Raw genomic sequence first — 22,522 nt, 5'->3', positions numbered from 1 at the left:
ATACAGAAGTACTAAGGAATGACGAGATACGTTTGAAGTTCTCTAACGGTATAGATACAGCAATAAGGAATAGCGCAGTAGGCAGTACAGTTGAAGAGGAATGGACATCTCTAAAAAGGGCCATCACAGAAGTTGGGAAGGAAAACATGGGTACAAAGAAGGTAGCTGCGAAGAAACCATGGGTAACAGAAGAAATACTTCAGTTGATTGATGAAAGAAGGAAGTACAAACATGTTCGGGGAAAATCAGGAATACAGAAATACAAGTCGCTGAGGAATGAAATAAATAGAAAGTGCAGGGAAGCTAAGACGAAATGGCTGCAGGAAAAATGTGAAGACATCGAAAAAGATATGATTGTCGGAAGGACAGACTCAGCATACAGTAAAGTCAAAACAACCTTTGGTGACATTAAAAGCAACAGTGGTAACATTAAGATTGCAACGGGAATTCCAATGTCAAATGCAGAGGAGAGAGCAGACAGGTGGAAAGAATACATTGAAAGCCTCTATGAGGGTGAAGGTTTGTCTGATGTGATAGAAGAAGAAACAGGAGTCTATTTAGAAGAGATAGGGGATCCAGTATTAGAACCGGAATTTAAAAGAGCTTTGGAGGACTTACGGTCAAATAAGGCAGAAGGGATAGATAACATTCCATCAGAATTTCTAAAATCATTGGGGGAAGTGGCAACAAAACGACTATTCACGTTGGTGTGTAGAATATATGAGTCTGGCGATATACCATCTGACTTTCGGAAAAGCATCATCAACACAATTCCGAAGACGGCAAGAGCTGACAAGTGCGAGAATTATCGCACAATCAGCTTAACATCTCATGCATCGAAGCTGCTTACAAGAATAATATACAGAAGAATGGAAAAGAAAACTGAGAATGCGCTAGGTGACGATCAGTTTGGCTTTAGGAAAAGTAAAGGGACGAGAGAGGCAATTCTGACGTTACGGCTAATAATGGAAGCAAGGCTAAAGAAAAATCAAGACACTTTCATACGATTTGTCGACCTGGAAAAAGTGCTCGACAATATAAAATGGTGCAAGCTGTTCGAGATTCTGAAAAAAGTAGGATTAAGCTATAGGGAGAGACGGCTCGTATACAATATGTACAACAACCAAGAGGGAATAATAAGAGTGGACGATCAAGAACGAAGTGCTCGTATTAAGAAGGGTGTAAGACAAGGCTGTAGCCTTTCGCCCCTACTCTTCAATCTGCACATCGAGGAAGCAATGATGGAAATAAAAGAAAGGTTCAGGAGTGGAATTAAAATACAAGGTGAAAGGATATCAATGATACGATTCGCTGATGACATTGCTATCCTGAGTGAAAGTGAAGAATTAAATCATCTGCTGAACGGAATGAACAGTCTAATGAGTACACAGTATGGTTTGAGAGTAAATCGGAGAAAGACGAAGGTAATGAGAAGTAGTAGAAATGAGAACAGCGAGAAACTTACATCAAGATTGATGGTCACGAAGTCAATGAAGTTAAGGAATTCTGCTACCTAGGCAGTAAAATAACCAATGACGGACGAAGCAAGGAGGACATCAAAAGCAGACTCGCTATGGCCAAAAAGGCATTTCTGGCCAAGAGAAGTCTACTAATATCAAATACCGGCCTTATTTTGAGGAAGAAATTTCTGAGGATGTACGTCTGGAGTACAACATTGTATGGTAGTGAAACATGGACTGTGGGGAAACCGGAACAGAAGAGAATCGAAGCATTTGAGATGTGGTGCTATAGACGAATGTTGAAAATTAGGTGGACTGATAAGGTAAGGAATGAGGAGGTTCTACGCAGAATCGGAGAGGAAAGGAATATGTGGAAAACACTGGTAAGCAGAAGAGACAGGATGATAGGACATCTGATAAGACATGAGGGAATGACTTCCATGGTACTAGAGGGAGCTGTAGAGAGCAAAAACTGTGGAGGAAGACAGAGATTGGAATACGTCAAGCAAATAATTGAGGACGTAGGTTGCAAGTGCTACTCTGAGATGAAGAGGTTAGCACAGGAAAGGAATTCGTGGCGGGCCGCATTAAACCAGTCAGTAGACTGAAGACAAAAAAAAGAACGCGGCTTTTCGGATCCTGTGGGTCTATCATCAGGTAAAATTTGTCTTAATACGTGCTTTATTCTCATGAAAGAGGTAAAATGCATATTCCTGTCATGAAAAGATTTGGTGTAAGGTTATGAATTTCGTAACTAAAACGCAGAAAATATTTGAGAGATTTTCTTGGATTATGTGGCACAATATGTAATCAAAAGTTTTCGGACACCCTCAAAAACACACGTATTTCATATTAGGTGCATTGTGCTACCACCTACTGCCAGGTATTCCATATCAGCGACCTCAGTAACATCGTGAGACAGCTGAATGGGGCGCTCCGCGGAACTGACGGACTTCCAACGTGGTCACGTGATTGGTTGTCACTTGTGTCATACGTCTGCACGCGAGATTTCCACACTCCTAAACATCCCTAGGTCCACTGTTTGCGATGTGATAGTGGAGTGGAAACGTGAAGGGACTCGTACAGCACAAAAGCGAACAGGCCGACATCGTCTGTTGAGTGACAGACACCACCGACAGTTGAAGAGGTTCGTAACGTGTAATGGGCAGACATCTATGCAGACCATCACATAGCAATTCAAAACTGCATCAGGATTCACTGCTAGTACTATGATAGTTCGGTGGGACGTGATAAAACTTGAATTTCATGGTCGAGTGGCTACTCATAAGCCACACATCACGCCGGGAAATGCCAAACGACGCCTCGCTTTGTGTAAGGAGCGTGAACATTGGACGATTGAACGGTGAAAAAACGTTGTGTGGAGTGATAATCACCTTCTTGCTTCTCATTGTTGAAGAGCAATTCGGGGATGGCGATTGCATCTTTCAACACGATCGAGCACCTTGTCATAATGCACGGTCTGTGGCGGCGTGGCTAAACGACAATAACATATCTGTAATGGATTGGCCTGCACAGAGTCCTGACCTGAATTCTATAGAATACTTTTGGGATGTTTTGGAAAGCCGACTTCGTGCCAGGCCTCACCGACCGACGTTGATACCTCTCGTCAGTGCAACACTCCATGAATAATGGGCTGCCACTCCCCAATAAACCTTCTAACACGTGATTGAACGTATACTTGCGAGACTGGAAGCTGTCATTAAGGCTAAGTGTGGGCCAACACCATACTGATTTCCAGCATTACCGGTGGAGGGAACCACGAACTTATAAGTCATTTTCAGCCAGGTATCCGGATACTTTTGATCAGATAGTGTAAGTTTACTCTGTTCACCTTTTCCACTGTTTCGCATATATTTTCCGCATCTGACTTACAAAATTTGGAACCTAACATCAAACCTTTTCGTGACAGGAATATGCATTTCACCTCATTCAAGAGAAAAAAAGCATATTTTAAGACAAATTACACCTGATGATGGACCCACTGCATCCGAAATACATCGTGTACTTAATAAAACACGAAAAGTTGTGACTGATGGCGTTTGTTAATTCATACTTCCAGTGTAATTAAATACGAATACAATATTTGCATACTGCATGAAACAGTGTGACTATTTATTGCACTCACTTTCACTCACTCTCGGCCGTGACAGTACGTGAAGACTGATTATCAGCTTTGTCAGTCCGCGATGAACTCTCACGTCCCGCTGAGTCTCTGTTGGACGAGTCCTCACTAGGGCCGTTCACACTTGTTATAATGTCGTCAATCCATCCCTTCCCATTCGGTTAGAGTGACAGAACTGAAGCCATCATCAGTCAGTCTCTTGGGATTGGCTGCAGACGTGCTGCCAGAGACGCTGTGCTCCCTCATGTAACGCTTAAATTTCGCCCATGCAAATTCAGTTGCATTAGGGTCGCAATTGTACGGCGGTAGGCGAACTACGGTGTGGCCTGTACTCTTAGCCAGTTTGTCTCCCGCATACATCTTTTCACTCGGTTTATTAGCCTGCACAAGAGCATACAGCTCAGCCCTTGTGATGCTGTCATTGCATTTAACTTTCCTTTTCCGCAGCCATTCTATCATCGCCACCCTTGGATAGTATATTGGTGGTGTATTGTCCCCATACCTACAGTGATACAACGCAATGTCCATAATACTGATAGAATTTGGCAAAAAGGTTGAGAGCATCATCACAGAAAACCACTTCTCGAAATTCTGAGAGTGCATTTGGCCATGATAATCTCCTTGCGTCGTTTTCGCCCAGAAAGAGACCGCCAAAGAACAATGTCATCACGTTGTAGCAAGAGATTTCGTTTGTTTAGTACGGATTTTCATACGAATCCCATCGACTTAAGTTTTTAATGAGATACAGCCCTATCTTTAATTTTATCTACTCACGCACTACCAGAAGAAGTTTTGCCATGTTAGGAAGTGCTTTCTTTGTGTAGAGAACTCCGCGATCGTATTCCTTATAACTAATTTGATAAAGCCGTCGACTTCTTCTTCAATATCACTGCGTTTATTTCTAAGTTAAACAGAATCAAACTAAATTAATTTGAACCTAGCAGCTGTCTAGCTGGAAGCTTTACAGGTATACATTACAAATTATGGATGCGAGCTTACAAACTTTCGTTTCTAGGATTCGTACACTTTTGCCGGTGTAAGTGGCTGCTCTCTTGCCGGGCTGAGTGATAGGGTATATAGATTCCGCGTAGTGATGACCTGCAGTTTCTGCCACTTTTAATACAAATGAAACTAATTTTTCGTCTATAAGAAAGTGACAAGTCAATGTCAGTATGCCTTCATTCACGTTGCCTTTCTACATATCCGTTGTAACACCACAAAAATTACATTCTGTACGGGCTTCCTCTAATTTATGTTTTATCTCTTCCTATAGTTTGCCGTCGCGGTGGTTTAGCGGTTCTAGGCGCTCAGTCCGGAACCGCGCAACTGCTACGGTCGCAGGTTCGAATCCTGCCTTGGGCATGGATGTGTGTGATGTCCTTATGTTAGTTAGGTTTAAGTAGTTCTAAGTTCTAGGGGACTGATGACCACAGATGTTAAGTCCCATAGTGCTCAGAGCCATTTGAACCATCTTCCTATAGTTTTGATATCAGCAAATATTTAAGTATGGTTTTATCTGGAAACTCATACTGCTGTCTAAGGCATAAACAGTTTTGTTTCAAACCCCGATGGTCCGAAGTTCTGTACGGTTGCATATGGATAGCAATCATTTTTGCATAAAGAGAATGAAGTTCTCTTTTTTTTTACTTTTGAACTGGCATCTTACAATCGAATTCTGTTAAAATAATTTTTATAGAGCTTCTAGATTCTTTTGGTTGCACCTCATGCACTTGATCTAGTTCACAAATTGATCCCTCACCTTTCAATTCTATTACTAATTTGTGGTTCCTAGTTTTTACCAGAGCCTTTTTTTTACGGCCTCTTACATTAGTCCTATTCCCTGATCATGTTCATGATCATTAATGTACATGGAACACTTCACAAACTGACTAATACCCCGCACTTCCTTGAAAAAATCCCACACAGACGATTGATTTTTACAGTTGATTTTCAAAACAATAACAAAAAAATTTATTTACGCACCTCTTACATAAACTAAGTAATCTTGGAAGTCCGGAACTTCCTCAGCCAACAGAGACTATCGGCTGCGCGGGAAAAGTATTGACCGTTTCATGTCAGCATCATTTGCAACATTTCTTTGCTCCTGTGCTGTTTGTCTCACAGCTGCCAACGACAGCGATTCGACAGTTGTGGCACTATAGTTGCGTGATGAAGATTAATCCTATTGTTCTGTGGCGTTTAAATAACGAAATGAGTGAGGAAGAAGCCATTTTTGGTACATTGAGGTCACCTCCTACGATACCCCGTAGAGCTAGAAGCTTTAGAGGCAGAATTCCTTCTCGTGACGCTCGCAAAATTATTAATCAGGCTGCAGGATGGTGTAAACTCGAAAAAAAGGAAAAAAAATAATAATGGTGAGCTTATTCACCCGCTTCACAAGTGTCAAACAAGGGGTTTCAGCATTAACGGGCAAGAGCTTAAGAAATATCTACAGGATTTGAAGTTTTGCAAATACATTCCTGGACATTCACAGTAAACTCTTGGCAAGAAGAGATCAGTTTTGCCTCACACCCGCTGAAACATTTACAATTCTCCCGAATTACCTATCTATATGTACTGCAATTCTGTGAAAGCAGATAGCATGAAAATACAACTGTATTCTTTAATGATTATGTCCAGCCACTATACAAATGGAAAAACTTGACACTTGACGGGTTGTGCATTTACTATACTCAGTGTTGCGGGACCTGGTGTACCCCTGAAGGAACAAGCACCGCTAATCGACAACATGGACAGCCAACACAAGAATGATAGTTGTGCTGCTGCAAAAGCAGAAGTGACGCAGGGGCATTAGGACTGCGTCAGTGTTTTGTGTTTGCGAATCACTTTATACATTAACATGTACAACTGAAAACACTTGTAAGAACAATGAAGAAGAAATAGAAGAGGACTGCAGCAGGTGTGTTTAATTAATAACGACAATAACTGCATTTGTTTTAAAATTCGTCATACAGTACATTCACGTAATAAATCTTTAAAATGTCATTCTTTCCTCTAATAACTGCGCTGTATTACAACAGCCTTATTTACATTTGTATTCCTTGCTGCAAGTAAGCAAGCTCACACATTTGAAGATGAAAATCTGTTTAATGCACATTCAGGAATCCGTGTGCACTTTTCATCATAAGCATCTGATCGGTAAGAGGTGCTCACAACCGCGAGTTTTCATCACTGAAAGATAAACAAGAAAATTCCCTCTTTCACGACCCCTCCCCCACAGTGATCAGTATATTAACAACATATCTTATAAATAACTTAGACCGACTAATGGGTTCCCATCTTTGTTGTTGATTCAACACCTCCACATAATCTACTTTCAGTCTGCACTCGAAACGTCATGGAGGTAATAGGAACCGACAATTTTTCAGGCGCAAATTCAAAAAGAATTACATTGTAAACGCTAGGACTATCGACAGTTAAACCAGACTACCGATAGTGACGATAATACAGATATTATAGATTAACCGATAGTTTATCGATGTTTAAGTAACACTACCTCTCAGACCGCACTTGTGGGTGGTCCTTCCTTCCCATCAATAAGCACTGACTAACTGAAACCTGTAAGTAGCATTTCGTGGTGAATTGAGTGATATTGAAATAATGACTAACAAGTTCCCAGTGCAAGTAACGTCAACACCACGGTCGGAGCTCTATATTAATATTCAAACAGTAAATATAAATACTAAAAGATTCGCTTCTTGATGCCCAGCGTTGTATCTGACTCACCACTGTCTCTCACTGTTCCAGTTAGATACGCTTCTTGCTCGCCTGGCCGTTCTCACGCTATTTGACCTTCTGGCGCATCCTCACTATTTGCTAGCCTCCCGTAAAAAATCTTCCTATGCTGTGCCTTAAACCGTAGCAACAAAAGTGTTATAAACACGGGTGGGCATGTAGCGTAAACGCCATAGTAAACAGAAGACTGTCGACACGAAAATTACAGTGGTCTGTATCGATCACAACGTCGGGACGAAGCTCTGCTGATGCTGGCGTTCCCGTAATCACGCGCGCTTGCACACACGGTACCTTGCTCCATGCCACTGCCCATCACACCACGGTGGTCACCCATTGTCATCTTCATTGATGCTGTCGCAGCGGCAAGTTATACTTACATTCGGATTTAATCCACGTGTACTATTTTAAATCTTCGGTGCTGTCTTGTTGTATGAGTTAGAAAAACCCTGGGTGGTACCGGAACGCCCTTCCGGTTCGTTTGCTGGAACGCCCTTAAGCCCTTGGTGTTCTACATTTCATGTCCTTAACTGTCGTCTGAACTTCTTACGTAAGGATCGTAAATCCTATGCTCTCATTGTAAAGTTATTTGTTGCCCTCCATATCCAAAGCACCCAGAAGGCCTCTTGCCTCATACAATTATCGTAAGTACCTCTTCCATTCACTCATTTCTTGATTTTATACAGATCCATTACCGTTCTCATCTTTTGTCATCCACATAGTGTTCTCCCTCCTCATCCTAAAGTTCAGGTTATTTACTTCCTGGCGGGGTCAGGGATTTTCTCTGCCTCGTGATGGCTGGGTGTTGTGTGCTGTCCTTAGGTTAGTTAGGTTTAAGTAGTTGTAAGTTCTAGGGGACTGATGACCGTAGCAGTTAAGTCCCATAGTGCTCAGAGCCATTTGAACCATTTGAAGCCATTTACTTCCTGGTGAAACGGCCTCCTACTTGGCTCAGCGAACGTAATGTTAGTTTTATCAAGCTAACTACACTGGGATGCCAGGGACACAAGTTAGATTGGTTATCATAGCAGGAAGTGGCTTTGTTCGTTAAAGGCCTAATGTTTCCTTCTGTAAGGGGTGTCAGTTTATGACCTGAGTGAGAAAACTATGTCGTTTGCCTTCCTGTTCTTTGCACACATTTACGTATGTCAATAATGTTGGTATTGGTAGAGCATGCGTTGTTTCACTAACTAGTTAGTTAAAGTCACAGTTCTGCAATAAGTCACTTTCTGTTTGAAGTATCGTTTGGGAAAGTACTTACATTTCACACTAAATAACTTATATTGGCTTGTTTCGTAGTAACTTAGAAACGTTTACAGCAGCGGTCAGAGATATTATTCCCTTGCTGCGAGTCAACTCTGAAGAATGCTTGGTACGTCTCAGACGTTTAGTTGCGAATTCTTGTTCAGAAAAAAAAGTTCCTGGTTTGAAACTGTCTTTATCGTCTGCTTTAGTCCTTTAGCTTCAGATTTTATTGAATCAAATCCTTTCTGTACTTGAGCACTCGCTTGAGTAGAGACGCTGTCTTTGAACATCATTTTTCCAATCACTCAGAAGACTAAAACACTTTTCTGCAATATATTTTCACGAAGTTCATTTCACAAGACACAAATCGCTCACACGAGCACGTACGTTTGACAACAAGAAGCGTACTAGTAACCGTACCAGTAACCGTAATAGTAAAAGTAGTCGAAACAGTAATGGTAACAATGGTAATAACGGTAATAACTTAACAATACGCTCATGTAGGCTCATAAAATCCTCCAAAGAGTTTTATATTCCATATTCGGTTGCTTCGAACCTTATCGTTTTTGGTAACTGTTCTATTCTTATTACTAAAGTATTACTACAGTCTTTAAATATAAGGAAAGTGTTCGTAAAAACTACACAGTAATCTCCAACCACATGAAGTGTGGCTACACTGGTACATTTCATCATACCTCCGCAATCTTTCTAGTTCCTACATTTCTACATATTAGTGTTGTAACCATTCTGCTCTAACTCAGTCAGCTTTCTTCCGGAGTTGATAGGAGTCTCACATATTTTGCTACTTTCAATTTGGCAGATATTCTATATTTCGTTCTTTCTTTCATCTTCTTCGAAACTCTTTTTATTACCTATGGTTTCTTGACGCTGTTCTAGGCTTTAAGGGAAATTTTTCTTCTCTCGGTTTCTATGTACATGTTTTCAGACTAAACCAGTGAATCTTCTTGCTATCTGACGAGTTGTGTATATGCAAAACTGACTACGGTATGAAGCAGTTACAGTGTGTTACGAAAGCATAACCCTTCCTATGATCAAAGTACTGAGAAATGAAACTTCTGAAATTGGGATTTTTTCAAAGTATTCTGGTATAAAACCCGAGTGGTCTCTAATGGCACAAGCATCGAGTCAGTTCGTGTCTGATTGCACTGAGTGAACTTTGTGCCAAAAAACTGGCAAAAAATGGTATCAAAAGGGAATCCAAATGTAGAAAAAGTTCCTGAGGCTCCGTATCTGATAAATAATATGCATAAAGTTTCACAGCTGATGAGTGCGGATCTCGATCCTAAAACTCTGGTGCTCAGTTTTCGGCTAATGGAACATGGAGCTAATCCGAGAGCTCTTGCAAAATTAATAAAAGATATCAAAAGACATGTAAGTTCGCTGGTACAGAGAGGCATGCAAGACAAAAAGAAGGAAAACAATGAAGCATTAGCTTGGAAAGTCTTAAAGATTATCCTTAGTTTGCTAATTATGTGCAAGTTGTGAAATAATATGGAGAATAATTGTTGAAAAGTCCAGTATCTCTAATTCGTTTATGGAAAATACTTCAAATTTTGACTTCTGTACCATTTGGTTGAATTCATAAGCCACCGAGTGTTAAAGAAATGCCTTTGTGTGCGACTGCTATCTAACCTGGTTTAAATACAGTGTCATTCAGCTGTCGATTCAGTTTCTTTTTACTCTGTTGTATAGCAGTAAGAGTTTTACTTCCTGTCTCCTTTACGTGCAGGCATTACTTCAAATTTAAACAAAAGACGTCACCTTCATTACCGCAGAAAGTGGAGCATAGGTCATTTACTTGTTACAGGAGGCGGATTAAATATAAGAAAACAATAACAAGTTTGATAAAATGTTTTAAAAAAGCGAGGTGGTGAAGTGGCTACACCACTGGACTCGCATTCTGGAGGACGAAGTACTAATAACAACCTAGGTACCCTGGCTTAGGTTTTCTGAGATTTCCCCAAATCTATACTGGCAAATACTGGGATCGTTCCTTTGCATAGAGAACGCCTTATTTCCTTCCCCATCCCTCCCTAATTCGAGCTTGCGTTTCAACTCAAACGATCCCATTGTCGACGGGACGTCACACTAAAAATCTTCCTTTTTTTCTTCTAATGGTTCGTTGCAGAGTCATAGAATTTAGTTGTAACACCCGTGGCCTAGGAGAAGCGTCTTTGATAAGTAATCAAAACGTCCTCGGTCCCAGGTTCGAACCCCCCTCCTCCTAAATTCTGAATAAAAATCAACAGCGACCGAAGACCTCCGGCGTAAGAAGTCACGCTCGTTCTGCCAACGGTCTTGTCAAACAGGACGGAGGAGCGGACAGATGTTTAGCGTCCTCTCTTGCCCTTCGGGTGGGAAACTGCCCCTAAAAGGCTGAAGCATCAGCAGTGATCAGCGGCATGGCGATACAGATGGTATCTAACAACACTGCATTAAAGACTCATAATCTGTATTCACAGGAGATGTGGCCTGTAACTGAAAAGTCTCATGATTTCTCCAATGGCAAAAGATTCCTGACTAGTCCCACATTAGGATCTCCGGCAGGGGCAGCCAATGGGAAGGTAACCTTAAGAAAATGATTCAATGGTGGACAAAAAGGTAATATTCTACGAGTCGAGGCATGGAATGTCAGGAGTTTGATCGGGGTAACGAAGCTAGAAAACCTGAAAGGAGAAATGCTGGGTCTCAGTGTACATGAAGTGGGCATCAGTGAAGTGACATGGAAAGTGTTCTGGTCAGATGAGGATAGGGTAATATATACGGTAGCAGAAAATGCTGTAACGGGAGTAGGATTCGTTATGAATAGGAAGGTGTGGCACAGAGTGAGCTGCTGCAACAGCTCAGTGATGGGATTGTTCTATTCAGAATAGACGGCAAACCGACACCGACATGCCGACGTCGCCAGCTGAAGATGAAGAGATAGAGAAAATATATGAGGATATTGAACGCGTAATGCAGTTCGTAAGGGAGATAAAAATCTAATGATCATGGGGGACTGGAATGCTGCTATAGGGGAAGGATTAGGAGAAAGGGTTACTTGAGAATGCGGGCTCGGAACTGGGAATGAGAAAGGAGAAAGACCAATTGAGTTCTGTAGTAAATTACAGCTAGTAAAAGCGAATACTCTGTTCAAGAATCACAAGAGGAAGAGATATGCTAGGAAAAGGCCGGGAATTGCAGAAGGTATTTAGTTAGATTACATTATGGTCAGACAGAGATTGCGAAATCAGATACTGGATTGTAAGGCGTATCTAGGAGCAGATATAGACTCAGATCACTGTGTAGTAGTGATGAAGAGTAGGCTGAAGTTAGTACGGAAGAATCAATACGCAAAGAAGTGGGATACTGAAATACTAAGAAATGAAGAGATACGGTTGAAATTCTCTAAGACTGTAGATACTACAACAAGAAATAGCTCGGAAGGCAGTACAGTTGAAGAGGAATGGACATCTCCAAAAAGGATAATCATGGAAGATGGAAAGAAAAACATAGTGCTAAGAAGTTATCTTCAGTTGATCGATGAAAGAATTAAGTAGAAAAATGTTCACGGAAATTGTAGACTTCAGAAATACAAGTCTCTGGGGAATGTCATAAACAGGAAGTACAGGGAAGCTAACAGGGAAGCTAAAACTAAATAACTGGGTGAGAAATATGAAGAAATCGAAAAAGATATGCTTCCTGGGTGTATTGACTCAGCGCAAGAAAAGTCAAAACAAGATTCGGTGAAATTAAAAGCAAAGGTGGTAAAATGCAAAAGAAAGAGAAGATAGGTGGAAAGAGCACGATTGAAGGCCCCTGTGAGGGGAAAGATTTGTCTGATATGAAAGAAGAAGAAACAGGAGCCAATTTAGAAGAGACGAGGGATCCACTATTAGAATTTAAAAGAGCTTTGGAATACTTGAAATAAAATAATGCAGAAGGGATAGCTAAAATTCCAGTGGGGAAAGTCGTATGCAGAATGTATGAGTACGTATGAGTTTGGCGATATACGATCTGACTTCCAAAAAAATACCATCTGCACAATTCCGAAGACTGCAAGAGCTGCCAAAGTGCGAGAATTATCGCACAATCAGCTGAACAGCTCACGCATCCAAGGTGCTGACAAGAACAATATGCAGAAGAAAGGAGAAGAAAATTGAGTGTGTGTTAGATGACGACCAGTTTGGCTTTAGGGAAGGTAAAGGTACCAGAGACAATTCTGACCTTGCGGTTGATAATGGAAGCAAGACTAAAGAAAAACCAAGTATCTGTCGACCTGGAAACAGCGTTCGACAATGTCAAATGATGCAAGAAGTTCGAAATTCTGAAGAAAATTGGCGTAAGCTATAGGAAGAGACGGGTAATGCACAGCATGTACCAGAGTCAAGAGGGAATAGTAAGAGAAGAAGACCAAGAACGAAGTATTCGGATTATAAAGGGTGTAAAGCAGACTGCTCAATCTACATATCGAAGAAGCAGTGATGGAAAGAAAAGGAAAGTTCAGAAGTGGAAGGAAAATCCAAGGTGAATGAATGTCAGTGATATGATTCGCTGCTTTCATTGCTATCTTGAGTGAAAGTGAAGAAGAATTGCCGTATCTTCTGAAAGGAATGAACAGTCTAATGAGTACAGAATATGGACTGAGAATAAATCTAAGAAAGACGAAAGTAATGAGGAGTAGTATAAATGAGAGAACAGCAACAAACTTAACAGCATAATTGGTTACCACAGAGTAGATGAATCTGAGAAATTCTGTTACCTAGGCAGCAAAATAACCCATGACGGACGGAGCAAGGAGGACATAAAAAGTAGACTAGCAATGGCAAAAATGACATTCCTGACCAAGAGGAGTGTACTAGGATTAAACATAGACCTTAATTTCAGGAATAAATTTCTGAGAATATACGTTTTTAGCAGAGCATTGTATGGTAGCGAAACATGGACTGTGGGAAAACCGGAAAAGAAGAGAATCGAAGCATTTGACACGTGGTGCATCAGAAGAATGTTGAAAGTTAGGTGGACTGATAAGGTATGCAATGAGAAGGTTCCCCGAGATTGGGTAAGGAAAGGAATATATGGGAAATGGTTGCAAGAGGAAGGGACACGATGGTAGGACATCTGTTAAGAAATCAGGAAATACTTCCATGGTAGTAGAGGGAGCTGTAGAAGGTAAAAATTGCAGTTGAAGACAGAGATTTGAATGCATCTAGCAAATCACTAAGGACTTAAGTTGCAAGTGATACACTGAGATGAAGATTGTGGAGGAGAGGAATTCATGGCGGACCGCATCAACCCAATCAGAAGACTAATGTCTTAAACAAAATACATATTTTCATTTCTTTGCGCAATTTATCATTGCATCTGTAATGCACTGAAAATTTCACACATTGCAAATGTCGACTGTATGCACTATGTCGTGTTTGGATACATACTTGTTCCGTCCACTCGTAGTACTTGACAACAGTAACGCCCGCTTCTCTCTTAAGCTCAACATGTGGGTCAAAGAGTACGTAGGTGCAATGAGTCTTGTTAGTTACTGATACACACGAATGATAGATAACAAACGTACCAAAACTTACAGAAAACGTCGCTTAAGCTATCTGAACAAAACAATGTGTTCCTAAATATACTACAACCCACATTTGAAAGTCCCCAAGAAGTGGGGTACTTTTCATGAAGTATACAACCAGTGTTATTATGAAAGATAACATGACATTATGAGCAGAGGTAGATCGGTGTATAGATACTTGATATACGAGGGGCGCTCGATAAGTAATGTGACACATTTTGCTTGTCGGACAGTTTCGATTGAAAAAGTGCGGAATTTATTGTAAGACATCGTGGACTACTCCCGCTTCAGTCTCTATAGTTTCATGAAGTTCCAATTGGCAGCGGCGCTCTATATAGCCTTCAATATGGTGTCTGTAACGGAGGTACGTTCCAATCAGAGAGCTGTCATTGAGTTCCTTTTGGCGGAAAAACAGGAATGCACATAGTCGTAAGGGCTTGCAGAACGTCTATGGAGAACTGTTGTGAACAAAAGCACTGTGTGTCGTGGAACGTGCGGACACTCTCATTCGAGGTGATCGACGGATGCAAACGAACTTCTCCAAGCCAACGCAGGGCCCCACAAAAGTCTGCGCACCCGAGAGAAGTTCACAACATTTCATCGGACTCTTCCTCCTCATCCACCGTGAAGCCCGGATCTCGCACCTCCCAAATTCTATCTATTTGACCCAATGAAGGACGCACTCCGTGGGAAGCAGTAAGTGGATGATGGGGAAGTAATTGATGCAGCACGACTTTGGCTCCGACGTCGACCAGTACAGCGGTACCATACAGGCATACAGGCGATCCCAGTAAGGTGGTATAATGCCTTCGCTTTGAACGGCGGGTTGCGTTTGAAAATAGAGTTTCGTAGCTAACAGAGTAGGGAGTAATATGATGCATTGGAATCCTGAATAAAATTAACTTGTTTAAAAAAAATGCATTTCATTACTAATTGAACTCGATAAGAAAAATATTTTAAAAAATCACAAGCTAAAGTAAACTGTACAGCAGATTTAATGTGCTATATGCGCAATGTGCAGAACCTATACTTTGCTGTATAGTTTGCTCAAAACGGGAGAGACAAACGATAATCACATGAGGAAGGCATGAGGAGTCATTCACGGCAGAATTACTGGGTCAATTGAGCTTCCTAACCGACTGAATAAAAGAAAAATATATCGCTATACTGCTTAGAGTATAGTTAAAGAATATGGCATTACTAGATTCAGTGATTTAGTTAGAAGTCGGAGAATGTGTGTCATTCCTTTGTCACGTTAAACCCTTTTACATGATGTGCTTAGTAGTTGACGAAAAGCTACGTAACAGAGTAAATGATGTGTAAAACATTTTTAAAATTATAAACTGCAGTTGTTTAAAAGAAAATGCCTTTTTTGCAAGCTGCACATCGAAATTTTTATTCTTATTTAAGCACCCAGACGCGTTTCCCCTTTTTTTACAAGGCATCTACAATGGGTGTCCTGAAATATTACATGATTTGTCCATTTTTACACATGGGTTATGGTTTCAGATCTAGGTTATAGATTTAAAAACAGTTTCGTAACGTTTGTATGAAATGGAAAGGTACTTACAGGTAACTTCTAATTCACTGCATCTAAGCAAACTGCCTTTTCTCATCTGGCAACCAGGTGGACATCTAACGATTCATTTCAGTTTACTGTTTACGTTACACATTACTGTAACTGCAATCTTTTTAATACAGAGTTTCATTTGTTTTTCTAAGTATTACCAACATTCTCAGTTTTCTGCAATCAACTGTTTTGTGAATGTGTATGTATGTGTGTGTGTATGTGTGTGTGTGTGTGTGTGTGTGTGTGTGTGTTAGAGAGGGAGAGAAATTTCTCATTTTTTTAAATAAAATAAATTATTTATATATTTTTATTACTATTTTTATTCATTTATTCTTAATAATAATAATAATAATAATAATAATAATAATTTAGGCGTATTTACTTGTTCATTTAGTAGTTGTTTCTTTTCAGCCTTTGTTTTGTATATTTGATAATTTTCCTGTAATATTGGGAGATGTCTTTCATTATTTATTCAAATTATTTTCATATGATTTTCTCTTGTGGTAGGTTTGTGGTTATTTTCTCTCAGATGTTCTGCAAAAGTTGAGTGGCTCGTTCCATATTTCCATGCTCTGATATGTTCTTTGTTCTGGGTGTAAAATGTTCTACTGGTTTGTCCTATATACCTTCCATCACATGTGTTACACTGTAGTTGGTATATTTCTGCTTTTTGGTAGATATCTGTGTTTTTTGTTATTTTTGGAATGTGCAGCATGCAAAAAACGTATTTCCTTTGAAACAACTACAACTTATATACAGATGCTGTGAAAATGGCCACTACAAGAAACGTGTTTTTAAAATTCCCTGCTGACAGCATTTGCATAATTCTTTATGCTATGCATAAGTCTAAATAGATTATCATTTAAGGGAACATACATTTAGTAATATATAAGACCATAGTGTTAACGTTGGTACATTATTAGATCATTTTTGTAATTGTTTTAAAATTTCTTATCTTGAACTCTTATCTTTCTTATCTTATTTCTTAAAATTTCTTATCTTATCTTAACGCCACAAACAGCGATAAGTCAAACAAATTGTCAATTTAATATATGTTATGTATTCAGGTCCGTCCAGCTACAAAGAACATGGCTTCCGGATGATGTTAATATGGGCGCATGGCCTTGGCCCTGAAGTGAATCCCATCAAAGAACTCTACGAGAGCTTGACAGCGATTGATAAGAAAAGTGTTGCTGGTAAGTCGCCTAAACTTACTTCACGTGCGCAAATATTTTGTCATGCAATGAGTGACACATTATGTGTAATGTACACGGAAGAGGTGTGGAAGTTCTTTTTGTTGCATTACAATCAGAAAATAGCAGTTGTATCGTGGCAAATTATTGTTGTACCGGGAAATTTTACTGACGGCTTTGTTTTCTGTTTCAGATGCCTTACGGAAAAAACTAGACCAAGAAAACGAAGGAAGATACAGAAAATGTAGAAACTGTAATTCATGCAGCATATCTTAGGCGTAAACGGGAGTGCCGTGGATTTTATATTTCTGTCTTTTTAAATTCGAGCTTCTTCATCGTCATCTTTATTTACTGCTATTTCGGGTTTTCCACCATAGACGGCTTGAAATGCTGCAGCTAACTGAAATATTTTCAGTATCTTTGCTAAGAGCGGAAATAATGTGTCGGCTGTAATAAGTACGTTTCTCTTCGTGTCGCAGCGCAAATCATCCTTTCCGTATCTGGTATATCTGCTGTAAAGATGTTTTTAATGAGAAATAATTTATTACAGTTTTTCAGCACGCAGAGTCTAATTTGTGTAAAGTCCATATTTCATACTGTGAATACACCAAGATTAATATATAGATGTAAATTTCTTATCTCTGATGTGAATTTTATAAATATATTGTAAATAAACTTGTGTGATATAAATCAGCAAGTTCTCTCTCTTTATATTTCATACGAATGACGTTTAGAAAGCATTTTTCAATTCTCATTCTGATACAATGACAAACTGTTCATTTACTATTCAACAACAGTCCTTTTGTTGCTGCAATATGTTTACTATCAGTCACTGCACTACACAATGACGGTAAGAAATCTTAGGTTTCTTGATCCTAATTTCAACACCTGTTCTTTCATGAATTATTATACTTTTTCTGGGTTAACTAGCAACCTGAAATTGAAATCCTAGGTTTACATGAAAAAGGTCTATTTGATATATTTTGTACATCTATGGCACATTACTACAGTTTAATTGTTAATGATATTTTATGAACAATTTTCAGTTACAAAGTAATGGAATAAAACAAGCCAACAGCATCAAATATCCACAGAGAGCAAGGAGCTCTGGGATCCAAATTAAAACTACATAGGCTGCTGTAAAAGATACAGTGTCAGGAAATGTGAGGAAGTTGAAACGCTAATCATACAATTTAAGCTTTCTCGGTATTTTACCTCTGAAGACGTCTCCGCAGTCGGAGAGGAACCGTTAGGAGGAAGTTTTATACATCGACCATGGCCTAATAACCAGGAAGTTTTAAGTGATGAACTACTAATGATCCAGTAGAGTTGCACAAAGATTTAATAAAGTCTTTCTGTCAGTAATTAGCAAACTACATCAGAATTTTACTGAGACAGGTACGCATGTAGAGCTCTGACGAATTGGAATTGGAGTTACAAGATCATTGTGTGTCTGCAGTGGGAGAGTAAGTTGTTACACAGTCTTGTTCGTCTGCATTTCTGTTCGTTAAAATTGAAACAATGAGCCCTCGGTCACAATCTTTTAGTCTTATTAACCAGGTTTCAACACTTCTATGAGTGCCTTCATGAGAATTTAGACATTTAAAGTGGTCTATAACATAATTACAAATTTAAGGGAAGAAAAAAATTTGTATGTAAAAAAAGGTGTAAGTACTGACTAACAATACAAGACAGAGACAGTACTTACATGTCACGTATATAATAAATAACAGGCGAAGGGATTTAGTCACAAAATGTGTGAAAGCGAGCCTCTAAGGACTGCTCATACCTGTACAGCCACAGTCTCGCCTTCACACATTCCTTTTAAATATTTTGTGACTAAAGCCCTTCTGGCCTGTTATTTATTTTGTACGTGACATGTAAGTACTGTCTCTGTCTTGTATTGTTAGTCAGTACTTAGACCTTATTTTATATAAAAAAGTTTTCTTCCCATAAATTTGTAATATGTTATAAAACATTTTAAATGTCTGAATTCTGCTGAAGGCACTCTTAGAAGTGTTGAAACCTGGTTAATAAAACTAAAAAATTGTGACCGAGGGCTCATTTGTTTAAATTTTAACTTATAAACGGTCACTGAAACAAGCAGCCAAGTTCAAAACTTTGCGTTTCTGTTTGTTATTTGAAATTAACCTCCCACCACTAACAGTAAAAAAAATGACGTACCCAATAGCACACTTACGTACACAACGAACAAATAAATATCAAACTACATCAGACACAACGTTAACATAAGACGAACAAAAAACATGAAGCGACAGTTGGTAACACTAGATGCAGTAACCGTGTACGATCAACACAGAGTAAACCTTGAAAGTCTATTGTTCAGTTTCAACGTGTTCGCAAAACGTCAAAAGTCGGACATCCTAGTGTACTAGGGCATTCTAAGTGCATCTCCAGAATGACACATATGGATTAATAAGATCACAGTATCATAAATAGCAACTAAATAGTAACTTAACCTTAAGAAAATTGCGCTCCAAAAAGTTATTTTTCGCCTGACAACAACTGGATGACAAAAAATACAATATAGTATTCATTATACACTGTCCAATCACATCAGTGTCACCACTTGACAGAAGCCTGAATAATCAAATTATGCAGCGCAAACCGCTGCGAGATGAGCAGGAAGAGGGTCAATGAACTTCTGGGAGATTCCGATAGGGATATGCAGTCAAGCCATATCTAGGACCGTGTCCAATGGCGCTACGTCTCACTATTGAGGATCCATGGTGCGAACACACTGATCGAGATGGTCCTACAGAGTCTACATCGCCGATAAATCCGAGGAGTTTGGCAGCCAGGGGAGTACGGTAAACTCACCGTGGTGCTCTTCTAAACAAACACGGGCATTACAAGCTGTGTGACACGTTGTGCTGTCGTGCTCGTAGATGCCATTATGCCGAGAAAAAGAAAAGCTACATGGAGGGGTGAGTATAGTCCCCAAAGATAGATGCATAGTTGTGTTGATTGTGCCAAGGTGTTTGTTTTCATTCGTTTCACGCCGTTCACCCCAACGGGCATCCGTCCTATAAAGCATAAAATGTGATTAATCTTAAAGGTCACCTGTCGCGACTCAAGTGACGTCGATTTGCAGTATTAGCAAATTCCAACCTTCGTCGCCGAAGAACAGCAATCAACATGGTTGAATGGATCAAGTGCATCTTGTGAAAACCTATACGCAGCAACGGTCGCTGAACAGTCGTTGAGGAGACACTGTTGTTAGCCTCTTCGTTCATCTGGGTGGTCACCTGCTCAGTAGTTGCACATCTGATCGCTCGTACACATCTCCGTACCCATCACTCACCCCTGCAGTCTATGGCCCCGAGTTCACCATGGTTTTCTCGGCGCCGGGTTTGGATAGCTCCATTCTGCTGTGTTCAGTATACAGGGTGAGTCACCTAACGTTACCGCTGGTTATATTTCGTAAACCACATCAAATACTGACGAACCGATTCCACAGACCGAACGTCAGGAGAGGCGCTAGTGTAATTGTTTAATACAAATCGTAAAAAAATGCACGTAAGTATGGTTTTTAACACAAACCTACGTTTTTTTAAATGGAACCACGTTAGTTTTGTTAGCACATCTGAACATATAAACAAATACGTAATCAGTGCCGATTGTTGCATTGTAAAATGTTAATTACATCCGGAGATATTGTAACCTAAAGTTGACGCTTGAAACCTCCGACGTTCAGTTGCGTGTTGTAACAAACACGGGCCACGGTCGGCGAGCAGCATCTGCAGGGACATGTTTACGATGACGACCGTTCTCCTGATCTTACACCTCTGGACTTCTTTCTGTGGGGTACGTTAAAGGAGAATGTGTACCGTGATGTGCCTACAACCCCAGAGGATGTGAAAAAACGTATTGTGGCAGCCTGCGTCGACATTACACCAGATGTACTGCGGCGTGTACGACATTCATTACGCCAGAGATTGCAATTGTGTGCAGCAAATGTTGGCCACCAAATTGAACATCTATTGGCCTGACAAGTCGGGACACACTTTATTCCACTCCGTAATTGAAAACGGAAACCACGTGTGTACGTGTACCTCACCCCTCATGGTAATGTACATGTGCGTCAGTGAAAAATACCAATAAAAAGGTGTTAGCATGTGGACGTAATGTGCTGTTCCAGTATCTTCTGTACCTAAGGTCCATCACCGTTCCCTTTGGATCCCTACGTAATTCGGTGCTCTCCGACATACACGATCGAACAGCGGAGGAGTGGTACTCAAGCGTCAACTTTAGGTTACAATATCTCCGGGTGTAATTAACATTTTACAATGCAACAAACGGCACTGATTACGTATTTGTTTATATGTTCAGATGGGCTAACAAAACTAACAGGGTTCCATTTAAAAAACCGTAGGTTTGTGTTAAAAAACATACTTCGCGCGTTCATTTTTTTATGGTTTGTATTAACCATTTAGACTAGCACCTCTCCTCACGTTCGGTCTGTGGAATCGATTCGTCAGTATTTGATGTGGTTTACGAAATATATCCAGCGGTAATGTTAGGTGACTCACCCTGTATATTAACCACGGCGGCACGAGAACAGTTTAAAAATTTAGCGGTTTCGGAAATGCATCCACACTTGACCCGAAAGCTAATGATCTTCTTCTTTCGGACGTGAGATAAATCGCTCTGTTTCCGCATTACGACAAATGCCCTGTTTGCAGCGTCCGGCTGACACACCGTATATACCCTCCACTACTAGTGCTGCCACCTGCCGCCTATGAGTGGTTATTGCACCTAGACGTCGAACATAGGTGGTAGTAACATTAAAGTGACTGGATCGTGTGTATTGCAGTTATTATATACATAAACTGACTATGTATTAGTATTACTAAGCACTGAAGATGCTTCACAAGAGGAAGCGAAACGAGTATGGCTCAAAACAGCAGCCCAGCCTTTATTTACACTACTGGCCATTAAAATTGCTACACCACGAAGATGACGTGCTACAGACGCGAAATTTAACCGACAGGAAAAAGACGCTGTGATATGCAAATGATTAGCTTTTCAGAGCATTCACACAAGGTTGGCGCCGGTGGCGATACATACAACATGCTGAAATGAGGAAAGTTTCCAACCGATTTCTCATACACAAACAGCAGTTGACCAGCGTTGCCTGATGAAACGTTGTTGTGATGCCTCGTGTAAGGAGGAGAAATGCGTACCATCACGTTTCCGACTTTGATAAACGTCGGATTGTAGCCTATCGCGATTGCGGTTTATCGTATCGCGACATTGCTGCTCGCGTTGGTCGGCATCCAATGACTGTTAGCAGAATATGGAAACAGTGGATTCAGGAGGGTAATACGGAACGCCGTGCTGGATCCCAACGGCCTCGTATCACTAGCAGTCGAGATGACAGGCATCTTATCCGCATGGCTGTAACGGATCGTGCAGCCAAGTCTCGATCCCTGAGTGAACAGATGGGGACGTTTGCAAGACAACAACCATCTGCATGAACACTTCGACGACGTTTGCAGCAGCATGGACCATCAGCTCGGAGACCATGGCTGCGGTTACACTTGACGCTGCACCACAGACAGA

At 40.4% G+C, this 22,522-nt stretch overlaps 1 protein-coding gene across 5 annotated transcripts in view; it reads left to right on the top strand.

The window, feature by feature from the left end:
• Positions 1 to 17,554, top strand: part of LOC126094678 (ankyrin repeat and death domain-containing protein 1A-like) — a 787,090-nt gene extending 769,536 nt beyond the window's left edge. For all 5 annotated transcript variants that reach the window (XM_049909192.1, XM_049909195.1, XM_049909194.1 and 2 more), the window contains 2 exons: positions 16,811 to 16,939; positions 17,130 to 17,554. In XM_049909192.1, the coding sequence (XP_049765149.1) occupies positions 16,811 to 16,939; positions 17,130 to 17,212 (212 nt within the window). In that variant the 3' untranslated portion in view covers positions 17,213 to 17,554. The remainder of the gene's footprint in view (positions 1 to 16,810; positions 16,940 to 17,129) is intronic.
• Positions 17,555 to 22,522: the final 4,968 nt, after the last annotated feature.

Source organism: Schistocerca cancellata, chromosome 8 (genome assembly GCF_023864275.1).
Source record: "Schistocerca cancellata isolate TAMUIC-IGC-003103 chromosome 8, iqSchCanc2.1, whole genome shotgun sequence".
In the NCBI taxonomy this organism is placed as follows: Eukaryota; Metazoa; Arthropoda; class Insecta; order Orthoptera; family Acrididae; genus Schistocerca; species Schistocerca cancellata.
Note: the sequence above shows the minus strand (reverse complement) of the source record. Positions and strands in the feature narration are given on the sequence as shown.